Source organism: Trachinotus anak, unplaced genomic scaffold, assembly GCF_046630095.1.
Source record: "Trachinotus anak isolate AG129_WGS33_773 ecotype Australia unplaced genomic scaffold, CSIRO_AGI_Tana_v1 ptg000016l, whole genome shotgun sequence".
Classification (NCBI taxonomy): domain Eukaryota; kingdom Metazoa; phylum Chordata; class Actinopteri; order Carangiformes; family Carangidae; genus Trachinotus; species Trachinotus anak.
The window spans coordinates 13,132,251-13,149,776 of NW_027273867.1; the positions used below are offsets into that span (position 1 = coordinate 13,132,251).

At 41.2% G+C, this 17,526-nt stretch overlaps 1 protein-coding gene across 20 annotated transcripts in view; it reads right to left on the reverse strand.

Annotated features, from left to right (window-relative positions):
- clasp2 (cytoplasmic linker associated protein 2) overlaps positions 1-17,526 on the reverse strand; it is a 56,509-nt gene that overhangs the window by 21,509 nt on the left and 17,474 nt on the right. For 13 of the 20 annotated variants that reach the window (XM_071500079.1, XM_071500097.1, XM_071500082.1 and 10 more), the window contains 12 exons: positions 7,217-7,357; positions 4,022-4,095; positions 3,759-3,851; positions 3,484-3,629; positions 3,015-3,150; positions 2,792-2,862; positions 2,574-2,633; positions 2,347-2,424; positions 1,943-2,110; positions 1,420-1,460; positions 804-956; positions 104-127 (listed from right to left, as the gene is read on the reverse strand). In XM_071500079.1, the coding sequence (XP_071356180.1) occupies positions 104-127; positions 804-956; positions 1,420-1,460; positions 1,943-2,110; positions 2,347-2,424; positions 2,574-2,633; positions 2,792-2,862; positions 3,015-3,150; positions 3,484-3,629; positions 3,759-3,851; positions 4,022-4,095; positions 7,217-7,357 (1,185 nt within the window). Of the gene's footprint in view, positions 1-103; positions 128-803; positions 957-1,419; positions 1,461-1,942; positions 2,111-2,346; positions 2,425-2,573; positions 2,634-2,791; positions 2,863-3,014; positions 3,151-3,483; positions 3,630-3,758; positions 3,852-4,021; positions 4,096-7,216; positions 7,358-14,912; positions 15,098-17,526 lie in introns of those variants that run through there. The other 7 variants (XM_071500080.1, XM_071500089.1, XM_071500083.1 and 4 more) reach the window with 3 other exon arrangements.

Below are 17,526 nucleotides of genomic sequence, written 5' to 3' on the forward strand. Positions count from 1 at the left end.
TAACATGGACTGGGATTAAGTGAGGAAAGGGAAAAGAAAAAAAGAGAAAGAAAAGAAAGCATGAGTAGGCTGTTGCTGGTGAAGGAGATTGAGATGATCTTACCATCCGTTTTATCAGAGGCATCATCTTTAGTAGCAAAGAGAGAAAGAGAGAGATAGAGGGTGGAAGAAGGAAAAGAAACGAAGGGAAACAAAAAAGGATTCATAGAAATGATTTTTCAAAGGAAAAGACACAAATGGAAAAAGGAACCCGAGAAAAGGGAAATGAAAGTTGAGTGTAAGTAACAAAAAACCCCCCCAAAAATAATGAAAAGTAATAACAACAGAATAGAAAGGGGAAAAGAGACACACAAGAGAAGAAAGGAGCACAGTGTGTATTAGTAACATATCATCTGTTGGACAGAGATGCATATGTAGGGATTAACAACGAAACACAGGGAGACAAACCAACACACACTATTCATCGATAGAACATGCACACATAGAATACCCACAATAAAACATTAACAGGCAATGAGCAGGCAGCAGAAGAAGAGAGCACAGGAACGGAGAGGAGAGAGGCCAGTCCAAGCACTCAAGTGCGTGAGTATGTGAGTCCATCCTTATAGACCGTTTTGTAGAAAGATGTGCCGGGCTTTGCTGGAGAGGATGTAATTTTAGCCTGCTTCCATCTCAAAAGAAACCTCAACAGCGCTAACCCTGAGCTGATCTGAAAGGACTCCTCTGACTTCCTGCTGATCACATGCTGACCGGTGTCTGCGCTGTCTGATGAGTCATCTAACTTGACTGACAGGGGCCCTTACCAAGTGAGGAGTAGGAGCCAGGGGCCAGTCGGCCTGCTCCACCGACCTGGCCAACGTGCCGGTGCTTAGCCACTGCTGCTGCATTTACATCCACGTCACTACGGGAACGCTGCAGGGAGGCCGACGACACCCCACCCTTTGAACCCGAAGGGACTGATAGGATAGGAGGAGGAAGAAGAGGAGGAGGAGGAGGAGGAGGAGTGTGTTGGACAAGGGATGGGAGGTGATGAAGGGATATATACACAACACAAAAACATGCAAGCACCACAATACACGTACACAATATTGATACCAAAACAGAAATGCATAAAAAGCAATGTACAGACACATATACGCATTTGTGCGCACATGTGTGTTTTAACATAAAAACATAACCAGGTGTGACTGTACAGGACTGGACACGGGCAAGATGTGAATGAACGTGATGGTAAATTCACAAATGGACTGAGTTTTACTGGAGCTGCTGTGTATGTGTTTCTGTCACAGTGTACACCTGTTTTCACAGGAGTGGGTGAGAATGAGATTATATGTTTGCATGTGTATCTGCCACTCTGTGTGTGTGTGTGTGTGCGTGCGTGCGTGCGTGCGCGCGCGCGCGTGCGTGTGCTTGACCCACCTCGCCCTGGAGCTGCTGACCATTTAGAAGACAGAGGCCGACTGAGAGGAGGAAGAAAAGTAGGTCAATACACAACAAAACAACCTCATATACACAAGAAAATCACAATGATAATGTTGTAGTAATAAATATCCTTACTGCGTCACACACTTTCTTTCATCATATTTTTAGTCAGCGCTGTAATTCTGCTTATTCTCTGAGCCTCAGCCACAAACTTCAAACTATTTGCTACGATACTGAGGACTACTCACTGGCAAGTCTATAATAAAAAGCAGTGTAGTAGGACTTTGCTCTTATTTCAAGGTGAAAGATGAGAGGAGAAAACTGAATGTAAACTGAGGAGATTTGAACCTGCAGCAAGGGTGTGTAGGTCCACAGACTGAACCTTAAAAAAATTATTTTTCTTAAAATGGTTCCTGCCAGAATGACTTCACTGTTTATTTTCAACACTCAAAATGTAATCTTTAGGTAAACCTAGAGGTCTAAAGCAGGCTATGGAAGCACAGTGCTAAGCGCTGATTACTTGAGGCTCTCCTGAGAGGAAGATGAGGAACGGTCACTCTGGGGAAGTGAGGCCACGCTGCCAGAGCTCTTCAGGCAGGACTGAAGGGTCCTCTGGTATGATGACTCCAAAGAGTTGTAGAGCGCGTCTGCCTCTGCTGGAAAGTGGTTCCTCAAACCCCAGTAGGCCCTGAGAGAGATCAGAGGTGGACAGAGAAAGAGCAGAGGAGAGAAAAATGGAAAAACCCAAAGGGAGGATTAAAAAGATGGGTGAGGAAAGAGGCAGTGAGGTGATGAAGGAGGGAGAAAAAGAGAGCAATCAAGGGATTCAGACAGGAAAAGGAGGATGGTGAGATATTTAACACTCCTTCTGTTTCACATAATGTAATTTTAAGAAAGGCCTGTGTGTGTATGTGTATGTCTTACTTGCGGGCCTCAACTCTGGCCTCTGAGTCGGCATCTCGAATTCCCTTCTTGATGCTCTCAACCAGAACTGCTGTGTGCCTGCAAAATACAAACAAAAGGTGCACAAAGTGTGAACCAGTATCCTTTGTAAACCACACTAATGTTACTCCCAGAAAATAAAGTATTTTTATTTATGAGAAAACCGTGTTGAACACTTTGCTCTGAACCATGATGAAATCAATCCTCACCTCTCTAGAGAGTGGGTTTGCCACTCCTGTAGCAGCAGGTCTAAGAAGTCATAACAGCGCCTGGAGATGACACATTTCCATCAGTTTCATCACTGTAAAAACCATGACCTATCAACATGATCTTGAGCTTCCTTGTGATTTTATGGCTGTTCATTATCTGAGACCTGTTCATTAGCACACTAGCCTGTTCATCATTTTAGTTCCTTTGATAACCTCACCTTCTAACGGCCACAGACTTGGATGTGCAGTTACTGGTTATCAGAGGGATGAGCCTAGGGACGTGCGTGTGCTGCACAGAGGACAGACAGCAGAGAGTGAAAGACATGAAAGAGAAGATTAAAGGAAAATCCAATTATCAGATTACAGTCGTAGTGCTCACACTGACCATTAAATATCAAAGCAGGACTGTTGAATGAATATTTATGTGTTTGTAAAACTCACCCGTATGATGATGCGGATAGCTGACACACCGGAGGTGGCCATGACTTTGGCACAGTTGGGGATGAGGTTGAACAGGACAGGAACAATGGCTTCCGCTCCATGGTCAAATTTATTCCCCAACACTAACGAGAGGTGGCTACAAGAATACACAGACAAATACACACCAAACATATGTTACAAACACAGGAACATACCACTGAGTTTAATCTTGTAAAACTGAACTGTTTAGATCGAACAGGCACTAATGACACTGCTCTACCACCTTGTACTTTACGTATATAGTGTATAGTGTAAAACAATTACAGCTCCAGTGAAGTTGTTAATTACTACTTAAGGAAAAAAAATTACACGACTCTTTCTTGTGCTGAATCAAATCTATAGATGACCACTATAAAAAAAATGCCAAATGTTTTTCTTTGTATATTCTGTTTACCTTCCAGTGATGAAAAAATCTGTAATCAACACTCACGCCACAGTGATGCAGGCCTCTCGAACCACTTGTGAGCGCAGGTCTTTAGCTGACAGTTTGAAAGCTCCATCTAGTAGCCGTAGATGCTGGTAAAAACAGTCGTAGTTGGCTGCGCCCGCCACCAGCAGTGAGCGGATCTTTTTCAACTGTAAACGATAGATAAAAGACACCATTAGTAATCAAATGGAGAAAACACTATTATTGCAGTGTAAAAAAATAGGTTATTTTATTGTTACAGCTGAACTAAAGAAACTGATGGAGGTGAGTCCACTAACAGCGTTGGCTCTCTGGTCCCAGTCGTGTTTGTCATCGGAGCAGACCTCACGGATCTTATTCAGGTTGTCCTCAAGATCTCTTGTTGAGTAGATCTGCATGGAGGCACAAACAAGGAAAACAGGAGGCAGCGGAGGGAGCAGAGCAAATATGAGAGGGACGGAAAAACTCTCAGTCAGTCTGGCCCAGATAAGACTGTAGTTTTGTTATTAAACTTTGTGAATGTAGGCAATTGTCTTCATTTATGCTCCTGAGTGTAGTGTACCTGGACAGTAGGGACGTCTGTGAAGGCTTTAATGAAATCGTCTTCATCAACTGCCCCGGCACTTTCCTTAGATACTGGAAAAACAGAGTAAAATCTATTAATGTGTGTGTGTGCATTTATAATATCACCTACAAGTCATTTAAGGATTCCTGCTCTGGCTGGTTTTGTGATTCTGGTTTAACTCACAAAAAAAAACAAGGACGCTTCCAATTACACACATACACACTACACAAGCAGCCTGTGTTTCTAATAGACTTCCTGGCAGTAATGGGCATGTCAATCATATCTCTCTGGGGGCTGGAAGCTCTGTGGACGACACCTCCTACAACTCGTCATTGGGGGAAGTAGAGAGAGGAGAGAAAGACGAGACAAAGAAAGCACAAAAAAAAAGGAAAAAAAAAAAAAGCAGGCACAGAGAAGCTGAAAGCCTACGAGGAGGGTGAGAGTAATAAAACAGCGAAACAACTAAGAGAGAAGATGTTCACAGGAGAGTAAGAGGCTGAAGAGAACTTATAACGGAGAGTTGGGAGTAAACAGAGGGAAATGCATTAGTAATGTTTTTCCTTCCTCCTTTTCCCCGGGGCTGGTTTCCATATCAGACTGCTCCACAATGATATATCAACGTTAAAACTCTACATGACCCTAGAGAGCTGGAGAACATCGATGTATACAGCTGGTTAGCTGTAGGCACAGTACTCTGTGACTCTCAGGGCGTAACATGGCAGTAGCCCAGCCTGAGTCACCTAACAGCACTCCATCTCCATTTGCACTTATCTTTAATGCCAGCTTTATGAAATGGAAAGGTTAATGGCATTTTACCATGGTGAACCATTATGACTCCAATAACACTTATAGTTATGTCGAAAGCTGATTCTTTAAAAATCGTGAGAATTGACTTTGATGAGAAACAAGTATTTTATCATCACAGGGGTTTAGCTTGAATAAAATTTATTTGAGTTGTAAACAAAGTATTTTGTTACTTGTGGAAATGATTATGTAAAGATCCCTCTTGATTGTTCCTGATACGGCTTTAGACTTTTTCTGTTTGGCAGTCTTTTCTATTACTGTCACTTATTGGCAAAATTGAAATATCTGTCTTCTTTCTGAGTCTTGCTGCTGGGTGTTGCCAGAATGTGTGGGCGTGCTGTCATCTAAATGCAAATGCAGACAATAGGGTCTCCTATCGCCGCCATCATGGGGACTATTCTTACATAATGAAAAAAAAAAAAAAAAACCCCAAACAATTCATGTGCAAAAAAATAAAAATAAAAGGAAGAACAAAATTGAAATATTTCCAGCTGATACACCTCGGAGTTAAAGGTCTTTTCCTTCTCATCACATTAATCTTAACAAGCTCAAGGTTTCAGAGTGTGCTCTGTACCCAGCATGCCCTTGACTTCAGCCTCTCACTGCTGCTCCACAATCAATAAGGCTGTAATGATCCAAGTGACAAGAGATCACAGTCTTCTGTTTCCAACCAAGAGAGCAATGTAGCAGGACTCAGACAGACTGCTTACTTGCACTTACACCTACGAGTCTATGTACGCGTATGTGTGGCATTGCTGACACAGTTACATTAGCAGGCAGCAGGAATCGACTACATGGTCGTGGGAACACAGCTTTCTTCCAACAGAGAGAGAGAGTGAGAGAGATGGGAAAAATCAATACATGCAAAGAGGAAGCAAACACAACACTCCAGCCATGTACTGGAGGAGGGAGAGTTGGCAGAGAGGAGGGGGCTCTCTCACGGGAAGGATAATATAAAATGTTTCAAAGGCAAATCTTCTGCAGCCCTGAGACATGAGCACAGATATGAGGCTGATGACAAGAATATGAGAGAATATCAGATTTCTGACACAAAGGGAGTGTTATCATTTCTTCTAATAGCCCCACATAGCCTCTGCCACTATATTGTGACTACCACAGTATACAGAAGGCTGCATCCACATCCTGGGAAAATGTGAGCACGCTAAATTGTTTATGAGAACATTAAAAGCTTAGTAGGGCCGATTTTGTTTATCTTTGGAGGTATATTAGTTTGTTTCACATGATTTTGGGTGGAAAAGAAAAGAGAGAGGACACAGACATCAGAGTCAGGGGTCAGTTCACTTCCCTACAGACATCATCAGACACTTGATGTAGTGAATCTCTCCCAGGCATGTGCTGCCCTTATGGTTCGTTTTGGGGATGTTTTTCTTTAGTCCAGCCTCCACAAAGTGAAATACACCCCAAGGTGAAGTGAGGTGAGGTGACAGACAAGTCCAGCCGCACTGTCCTAAAAATTCAGCTTCTACGTCGCAGCCACATTTTGTGCTGGAGTCAAAACAAAAATGAAATGAATGAATAATATGTTGATGTACAGACATATGTCTGGGTAATAAAAAAAAAAAACTGGATCCCTTTATGTAAAGACCTATTTCAATAATCCCATGTCAAATAAAATTTTTAAGAAAATACATACAGAATATGTAGAATGTTTGGGAATTCCTTCTTAGAGAATGTGATCTCCTGTCTGTACTGATAAAACTGTCACACTAAATTAATTAATTAATTAACTAGTTTCATCGAGCTAGTGGACAACTCAAGTCTTGTTATGTTGCAGTTACAAGGAAAAAAAAATATATATGAAATTGCACAAAAACAATCAATGAATCAATCAACCAATCAGCTTGGTATTTTGACTCAAGTAAAACTAGTCTGGATGCTTGCTACCAGTCATTCAACTTCCTGTCTGTACAAAATGAAACATTTCCCCACAAGGAGGAGAATACTGATAAATTCTTAATCATGCTTTATGTGTTGGATTCTCTGGGCCACTTTTCAGCCAGAAGGACTTTTCAGAAGCTTTAAACTCCAGCTCAAGTGTTTCTGCATTCAATAATCTCTAAATCTCAAATACTGACCCTAATGAGCACTGAAAACAGAAATGGATTGGACACAGGGAAACTGCTTACACTGAAGTCCACCAAGCCAAAAGTGAGCCTTTCCAATTGTAAAGATACTGATCATTTTCATTTGCAATTAGCCCCCAGGTGCCACTAATCCTCTAGTCATGAATGAATGATATAAAACCTACTTTGACAGGACAGCAATGTGATTTTTCCTAATTTGGATGGACTGCTGTACGTCTGCATTCACTGTGTGTGTGTGTGTGTGTGTGTGTGTGTGTGTGTGCGCGCACAGTCATTTGCGTACCTAGCTTGCCCCCGGTAGCGCTGGGCCTGCGTGCAGCAGAGGACTCTGCAGGCTTCTTGGGAACTTTTGGGACCTTGAAGGCAGCCTGGGCTGAGGAGGAACGATTCCCATCCACACTGTCATCATCCTCAAAACTGCGATCTGGAGGGAGAGGGGAGAAAGTACAGTATTACCATCCACATCAAACTTTTTGCTTAGTCTTTGAAAATGTTACTGAGTCAACTTCAAACTACACAGAACAGTTATTAATGATCTTACACAATATTGCACATCATTATCTTAAAAAAACAGACTAAACACATTTCATTTATTCACACCCGTTTTGATCATCATTCATTATAAACATTATAAGCTTTCTAAACATGTAAACTAAAAAATGTTTTAATTATTTAAACCTTAAGGTGGTTCAGAGAACCTTGGGTTTTAGTTTCCCCTTTTAAATTGAGCAAAAGGAGCTTAAGGCTGTTAAAAGACAATGAACAGCAGAAAGAAAAGTAAAGAGACTTAAAGCATGGAGGAGGTTGTAGTCTACAGGGAGCTTGGTCAGGAATCACTAAATCAATACTAATTACAAATACGCCACGAGATAGAAGAAAAAGCAAACCCACACACATACACGATCACTTCGAAGAGCCCAAAACACATCTAACGATCAAAATGTCCACCCATTCAACCGGTGACTGACAGAACTCTCTGGATTCCAAACCCTCAGTCTGCATGCTAGCAGAAATACAGCTAGCTACAAAGCTAGCAGTGAAACTTGAGAAATGCTTGCAACAATGGTGCAGCATTTTGAATGTGCATCTACCAGCAAAACACTTTGGACGACAACATGTGAGCACACACACACGCGCACGCACACATGCACACAAGTCGACTGTGGAGATGAAACTGTTGGCATAGGAATGCAGTTGCGCTCCCGTCGCTCTGACAACCAGCCATGGAGAAATGCGCCAAAGCCACCACCCTACACCTTGACTCATACATCAACTTACCTACACACACAGTTTACACATGCAAAATCAGTTACATGCATGCATGTGTGTTTACATACAAGCCACATGTTCATTGTGATGGCAGAGTCCATTGTGTCAAGCTCAGTAAATGTCAAGAGGACATGTAAAGAAGCAGATGTATACATCGTCTTTCGTGAAACATATACACACGGAGTCATCGACACACACACCAACACACCCAGGTCCATCCCTGCACTCACAGTCACAGATCCGCTGGCAGATAAGACGCCTCATGCTTCTGGGAGGGCGTGGTATTGGGGTCCCCCCTCTTCTCCAAGCCGTACCCCACAACACATACACACAGCTCACACACCCTTCATAGTGGAGCTAAAGCTGCACACACATCGCTGTCTGAAAACCCCTCCACCCATACAAGTGCCGGCATTTTCTTTCAGTCCTCTCTACCTATCTTTCTCCCCCCCCCCCCCCCTCTCCCAGCATCTCTCCGCCTTCCCACAGCAGCCTCACAGCCAATCAAATGAGAGGTGACATCATGGTGTTGCAGCCAGTGCGGAGGCAGGACTATGAATGTGTGTGTGTGATCGGAGAGAAAGGGAGAGACACACACAGACACCCCAGGAATATTAACAGGGCTTCTCTGTGTCCCTGCCAGAGCAGCTACCCTAAACTCATTACCATTGAAAACACACACTCTCCAGCCTCTTACACCCTCTCTGCCTTTCTCTTACTCTTATGCACAATTATCAACAACCTCTTAACACACTTTTTATGTTGCTACATTTACCTGTGAAGAAACACTACATCTATTTATTCACTCTCTCTCCACACACACAATAGAACAAAGGATCATGGAGAAATGATCAAAGGAGGGGTGATGATTGGGAGGGTGAAGGGTGGAGAAGACCACGCCCCTCCATCTGAGGCCATGACCCTCCCACACTCTCACACACACACACACACACACACACCCCCACACACATATAAACACGAGTATTAGGACAGTGACATGTTCTTGGTTGTTTTCACTCTTAGGTCCATCCACATCAGATGAGCAGAGGAGAAACTGTAGCCCAGTTTGAGGGAACCAAAATGTACAAACAATTTTGCCATAACCCTAAAGAAAGTTATTGTATTTAAAACAGGGCTATAAATCCTGTACAATCATAATCATTATCATTAACAAATCCTAACAAGTCCTTAACCAACAGGCTTCAGCAACCACTTGGCACCTTTCCTAGTGAACCATTGCCAGGACTTTACTGCAGCCATCTTCATTTCTGGCTTTTTTTTTTGGTGGGGGTAAAATGCACCACTGAAGGCTGCACTTTCCTGGGTGCTACAGATAAAAATCATGTCGAATAGACTGTTTGCCTAATATAGATGTAAACACTCCTAAACATTCTTACAGCTAAACAACTGTTGATTAATTTCAAATCTAATGTGGTGGAATCTTGAGCCGCAATGACATCAGTTACAAGCACACACAAAAATGTCTGGATCCCTTTATTTTTTGTGATATTTTAATGAAGTTGTGACTTCCACTCAGATCATATGTGTGATGCATTTTGTTTCTCCTGGCTAGCAGTAGCTCATCTTGCAAACTTGGATTCAATACAACTGTTAAGCGTCAGCATCAGGGGTCAAAGTCCAAGGGCCAAGAGGTCTACAAGTTCTTCTTTTGCATGATAAACAACATTATGAAACAGGGTCTTACATATGTATAATGAGTGCAGCAGAAAAAACTGAAATAAGGTGATGCTAACAGTTAAGTTTGAGAACAAAAGCTTTAAAATGTACAGTATAAGAAACCAGTTTAATGAATTTAATTGCTTTCTATCAAAACCCACAGGTCTGTTAGCAATAATCAGTCGTGCATCCGTGCTCTTAGCATCACTGTTAGCATGATTAGCATCTCCTGCTTTTGTCTAGTCAGACCCCAGGGGAGTAAACGTCTCAGGGTGAAGGGCAGAGCAAAGACACCAGAGAGAAAAGCAAGAGAGAGAGAGAGAGAGAGGGAGAGCGAGAGAGAGAGAGGATGGGGGGTGGGCATAGAGAGAGAATCCCAGACTGCACACATGATGTTGCCATGGCGACCCGTGCAGACCAGCTTCTCAAATGAATAGGGCAGCAAACAGAAAAAAAGATGTTCAGTAACCCTGCTTGCACACATACACCTCCACTTTAGTTTAATCAACAGTTGGATTAACTGTTTATTCACTGACTTCATGTTGATTTATTAAATTAGGACGGATTTCTTGTCTGATGGGGAGGAAAGGACCTTCTGGAAGCATCAATGTCACCATGGAGACACATTGGCAAAAAAATATGGCGCAACATGCAACTAACAGGTCTTTACACACAGACACATACAGAAACAGACAGACACACAAACACAAACGCAGCGAGAGATAGCAGCTCTACCATGTACAAGGCAGCGTTGCCATGGAAACTCCAGGCCAAGATTTCCACCCCTTTCCATTTCAGGAGAACAGTCAAAAAAGGAATAAAAATAGGAGAGAGGGAGGCTGGCTTAAATATACAGATCTGATAACTGTCCACAAACAATCAATCAGTGGTCAAATTAAAGACACATTAAAACACTTGCATAGTAAGTCAATCCCCAATCCATGTGGGAATAATTCCAGAGTTTTTCACAGCCCAAAAAAACAAATACAATCCATATGTAAATGTAAGAAGACACAGAGGATGTGAATTAATTAAGATGCATGCAGTCTTGTCCTGTTTCTCTGTACGTGTCTAAAGAGGAAAGGATTGGAAGCACAAGCTGGAAAGACTGATCATACAGATCTGATCGGTCTTGTGAGTATCATTTAGTGATTCAATAACAGATCTGTGTAAACACACACAAACACAAAGTTTTCAGTTGTGACCACATGGTGGCAGCACTGGCTCCTTTCTAACCAAATGCCTTCTATGCTTTAAATGTGCCAACTACAGGTGAACTTCAATATGGAGCCACAAATAAAATCTCTTAAACCAAAAGAATCTACAAATCTGCTGGCCAAAAAGAATGAGGACAATGGTGTGAGACATAGACTGCAACAATTACAGATGAACAATTATAATTTAAAACCAGCTTCAGTTTACACAGTACTGAAAAGTGATGTCATCCTCAAACACAGAGGCAACACAACCAGTCATGATCACTAATAGAAGCTCACATGGTGAGATATTGTGTGCAAGAAGGTGACACTTGAGTCTACAGACCACACACTGGTCCTATTAGTAAAAACTTTTTTCACAACAAACACAGAAATTGTATATTCTTTACAAACCAAACTAAACATCAGTAACAGTAAAGAGTCAGAGTTTCTGTTCTGAAGCACTGGGAAATCTGAGCAACTGGAGCTGGACACCATCTCAAGCATTACATCTGAAAATCTCAACATGCGACAAGGAGCGTAACCAGACATCTTCTGAGAAATAAGACTAACTACACAGAGAGCCTGTGTTTGTGTTGATCTGCTGTAAGCTGCAGTGTCACATATTCTCACTCAGGACCATGTGACTGTGTGCAGAATCTCTTGCAAAAGATGACACATATTCTGATACTGCACAGCACTCACATGAGGATGAGATGGAAAGGAGAACATGAGAGGCACAGCAGCAGCAGGGATTGAGACAAAAGCTGTTAAAAAGATCACAGCTGTGCAAGCTCCAAAGTAAACTAGAAGAGGTATGTGTGTCAGGAGAAAACTAGACTGTGCAACCCACAGCTATTCCTGCAGAAACCAGATTATAGGGATTGCGAAGGTGACATCATGCTGTGTTGAATTTTGGGTAACTGACATCATTTTGTTTACGTGCCATCTTGTGAGGATCCCACTGTCTTTCTGCATACAAACCTTAAAGATCTTTTTTTTTTTTTTTTTTTTTTTTTTTAAATGCACACACTGTAGTCCTGTAAAATCATGTCGCCACCCATTTCTGCTCTACATAACCAAATACCAAACACATCTGACCAGTGCAAGGTTGCTTGGCATTGTGATTTATTTTCTCCTGGTTGGGTTCCTTTTCTTTCTCCTTCCCTTCCATCTCTTTCCTCCTCTGTCAGATTTGAACGGTTTAAGCAACTTTTTAGCCAAACAAAATAAAAACTGTTCCGGTAACCACCCTAGCAGGCATAGGTAAACAGACTGTGCTCCTCACAAGATGCCAACATGCCACATGACGTGACATATTTTCACATTCTCTAATGGCATTTAGAACAAAAAGGTACTATTATTATCTCTTCATTGAATTGTTTATAGATTCCTGTGAGACAAATTATGCTTGCAGAAAATGCTACTATCTCAAAATCAAAAATAATACACACACAATGAGAAACATGGAAACACAATATAGCATAGAGGTAAATACCACACAGACTCGATCACTCAACTGTGTAAAATTGATGACTAATTAGTGCAAAAGAGGTCATGGTTACACATGAATAAATGCAGCCTAAAAGTAAAATGGAGTCATCTTAGAGAATAGAAAGTCAGGTCCTGTGCTTCTAAAAAAAAATTACTGGTAGTTTTCTAATCAAGACTGATTACATAGTTCATTTGTAGCCTATGATTTGAAGACAAAAGAAGGACAAATCCAGCCACCCAGTTGTTTCTGGGACACAGAATGAGTCAAAAAGGGAGGAAAGCAAGACTGAGATGGAGACTTGAGGTTTAGGCCTGGATTTTCTAATAGGAGACAGACCATATCCAGCATAGCTCAGGGAAAATGAGCTTCTTAAATGAAGACACACACACACACACACACACACACACACACACAGACAGACAGACAGGTATAATTTGAGTCCCAATTCCAAGTCAGCGAGAGGGATAAACCATAATATTCAGAGGAAAGCTTTGCCATGGCAACCAGCCTAGCCTGGAAACGGGGTCATGATTTCCTTTGCAGAGCCGGAGATGCACTGAAGCAGAATGAGCATGTCTGCGAAAAAGAGTGAGTGAGTGAGTGAGTGTGTGTGTGTGTCCCTGTCAACACTGAAGAACTATGCAAGCAATGAAAGCTGCTACCGATGGTCAGTTTGCAAGGCACCGACTATCTCAGGGCTTCCATGGTGTGTGTGTGTGTGTGTGTGTGTGTGTGTGTGTGTGTGTGTGTGTGTGTTTTTGCATTCACACAGGCTCATTTTCAGACAGGTCAAAATAACATTAAGTAAGAGCTGAGCACGGCGCCAGCGGGACTGACATGCTTTACTTTCTCACAAGCAAACACCAGAAACATCCTTTGTTTTCCTCTACACACATATAATAAAGAATTGGTTGTCATTTTTAATTATGTTATTAATCAATGTTAATGATTGAAGTTTTATTACAGTTTTATCTCTCTCGATGAAATTAAAAAAAATACAAAAAAAAAATACGACTGTTATAAAAGATAAAAACTTGAGATTTTTAATTTTTAAAACATGGAGACGACTAGGTTTTCAATTCAGATAACATAAAACATTAAATTTTGCAAGTTAATTTCATTTTTGTGCTATTAAATGCACAAATTATTTGAAATCTCCACATAAAAAACATTATATTAAATTACCTTAGATTATAGATGTATATATAATGCTAAAATTGATGTTTTTCTTTTGTTACCTGAAAATGTCTTATTTGACATATGGTGCTATCTTGTAATTGTATACAGACATAAAAACATCGTAACTATTATTCGATTGCACACAGAAATGATCCACTTCAACCTATATAAACTGCCATACGTGATGACATTAAGGAGCACTATGTCAAATTCTTAGGAGTCATTTTCACAACAGCCAGAAAGAAGAGACACTAAATTCTCTCAGCCAAGTTTATTATATTTCATCTAAATTTAACAGCCATCTAAACAAATACCTTTTCCTGCTGTCACTGTGGCAGAGTTTGGTCTCATGCAGGCTGAAACCAACTCTCAAAGACTGGAGTCAAGACGAGCGGAGTGAGCTATGATGAACCTTATCATAAAAAATTATTATTTGTGCATAATTAACAATCATCAATCAGTGGAAATTATGTTACAGGCAGAGCACACACATATGCACATGTCTACCAACTTCTAAGAATATTAGAGTCAGAGCTAGAAACAGAATGGCTGCCAACAGAGAACACACTTGACTTAATGTTACTGCAACAGGAAGAGTTAAAGTGGGAAAAAGAAAAGAACAAGGGGGCACTTCACAGTAATGTCACTGAAAAGCAAGAATTGGATGAAAATGTTTCCTTCACTTTCTAAACCAAACTAAATGGAGAAGCTGTGCATGAATCCCAGCTGGCTTCTGCGACTGTACTGTACCATGTAACCGTGACTGACTCCTGGGTTCAAGTCAGGCCTCAGGCTACAAGTGATAACAACCACCATCTCTCTCAAATATTTCCTGTCTCACATTTATATGAATTTTACAAAAAAGCAGCATTGAGTCGTGGAGTTACACACATGCACTTTATATCCATACAAAGCCACACACAAAAGCAGTGCAACATAATGGAGAAATTTGAGGACACCCCAGATTTCTCTTTCAGATATGGAGATGTAGCCTCTATCTGAGCCAGAGCTCTCAGGGTGAAAGTGCATGTAGTTTAAGCTGATTTCAATCTAAAACCATATGCTGACAAGTCTTTGTCTGAGTGCCAGCATCCACAGCTGATGAGCTTGAGCTTGAGCTTAAACACACACACACACACACACACACACACACACACACTTACCATCACCATCATCCCCAACTGCCATGGTTGCAGTATGTTATGAGTAGAATAACTCCCTGTTGTTTTTGTCTGTATTCGCTCCTCTCCCTCTGTTCTCCAGTTCTCTCCTTTGTTTTCTCCTCTATCTCTTTCCTTCTCTTGTTTGTTCAGTCTCTCTCTGTCTCTGTCATGATGAATCAGGGAGAGGCTGTGATAGGCACAGCGCTGTGACTCGGCTACTGCGAGAGATCTCTGTCAGCTTCCTCCCTCAATCCTCAACCCTCCCTCCCAGCCTCCCTCCCTCCCTGCCTCCCTCCCTTGCTCGCTCGCTTCTCTCAGCAACAGCTGCCACAAAACCTTTAGAATGAACGCCAAGAGCTGGCCTAAAAGAGATGTGGGGCAAGGGCAAGTACAGAACAAAGCTGTGTGTTTGTGTGTGCGTGTCTGTGTATGAGTTTCAGAAGTCGAATTCTTGGTGGGTTTAGTGAGAGTTTTGAGTAAAAAGTTACACACATGCTCATCTCCTTCTGTATCTGACCTTCCACTACTCTCTTTGGTAGATTTTCTTGCCAAAAGAAAAATAAACTATTGTTACTCACTGAAAGCCAAACATGAATTCAGAGGATAAGAAAACCATGGGGAAACAGACATCAGTATTATTTTTTTGTTCAACTGCAAGAATCAAATTTACTTTTTACATGATGGAGTAAAATTGTTTATCAGTATTTAACAGAGTGAACACAAATTTGAGAAGCTTGAAAATAGCGCTTAAACAATAAGTCACTTTCCAGATTAGTAGACTGTCAGAAAATTTAATATTTTGATAATAATTTTAACAGTATTTCCAACTGGTTGAAAATTTACTTGTGGTGGTGAGTGGAACGATTGTGTGACCAATGTGCATTCAGAGACTCATGCAGTTTAAAGGGTGGGAGTGTAAGACAGGTTATTTTCTGTAGCTACAATTTACAGATGTCTCTTAAAGCCTCACATGCAGACTATCAGTAGACGCTAGCCAGGCGGCTGCACACTCAGATACTGCAGCACACGCAACTCAGACAGGAGTGTGGCCAAAATTTATTTGTGCACTAAGGCATTCTAATGTGGGATTTATGCAAGTTGAAACAGTGATTTTCTCCACCTGGTCTTAATAGACCACCTGCTCAATTAGAGTCCATGCATGGGAAATGTTGTTAAAAGTCATTTTCCAAGCACATTACCTACTTCCAGTTTTTCCATTTGTGAGGATTTGACACTTTTTTGTATTATGTGATAGAAAACTGGATGTGTGAATATTAGTAACCCTATGATGGGCATTTTGCACAATCTTCTCACATATTACAAGACAAGCACCAAAATTTTACAGATGTATGACTCTGAACAACCAACTGTTGCAAGACAAGCTGCAGCAGCTGAGAAATACAAGAGAAAGAAGCAAGTACTCTTGAAGTAGCCACCAAGGCCGAACGGCAGGGCACGCAGCCAAAGTTCATTCTGGTGAGCGCCTGTAGTCACTTTCACTTTACGTTTCCTCCGTTTGGATATGCGGTCAACACATATGGTCAGACTGGAAACAGCTTGTAAAGTCAATAAAAAAAAATAAGCAAAAATAATGCAAATACTTTGGTTTAGCAGTGAACACATTTGTTTTTCTAATAGTTGTGAAACAGTCATACCTTTCAACCAGTGGGTACTATTAATATCTGACTGCTATGTGGTGTGTTAACTGCTCGCTTGGCTGTTTAAGGTGAGCAATGAGAGGCTGCAATAACAACACTTCCACTTGATATTTTGTTGACCATCCAAGCCATTTTTCTTCTCAAAATTTTCATTGATGCAATGTGTACTCTATTATCTTTCCCATACTGTTGTAAATAAAAAGTGATACGCTGGTAGTGTAAAAAATATTTTTCCATCTAAATTTTAACAAGCACTGCTTTCATCCCAAGGATAGCACATGACAGGACAGCAACACAGAGTAAAAAGGGAAAAACAAGAAAAAAGAAATCACATTATTATCGGATCATAACAACTACACTATCATGGACCAAAAACACAACTTTGCTCTAAACCTAAAGGGAGGTGGGGAGTTAAAAGTAACACTCCCTCTATTGCTCAGCTGTCACCAGAGACAGCATCATGGCAACTATACCCACTACATGCCCTGAGCTCTTCTCCACGTCTCTCCCTATGTCTCTCTCTGTCCAAGTAAATGGGCTTCAACAGCCGACCAGGCACCACCCAACTGTCGCTGTTAGACAGATACAGCGACTGGACAGCCCAAAGATACAAACACCCAATGACAGTCTCTGCTAGACACCGACAGACCTAACTGACCTCAGAGAGCACAAACTCAGCTTAAAGCCACACAGTTAAGAATGAATTTCACTGAAGTTAGGACGCAGTCACATAAACACATAATCATACTAAAATGTTGTCATATTATCATTAATCAAACTTGGCTGTGCATTGTGATGTTTACAAACATGATTTATGTAACTGAACTGTTAAAAGTATAAATAGCGCAGGAGGAAAAAGCCATTATTTTGGTCCTTACTTTTAGATAACAATCTCAACTTAGATTTAACCTGTTTTTCAGAGTAACTGAGTGAATTAACTGATCAAAAATCTATGC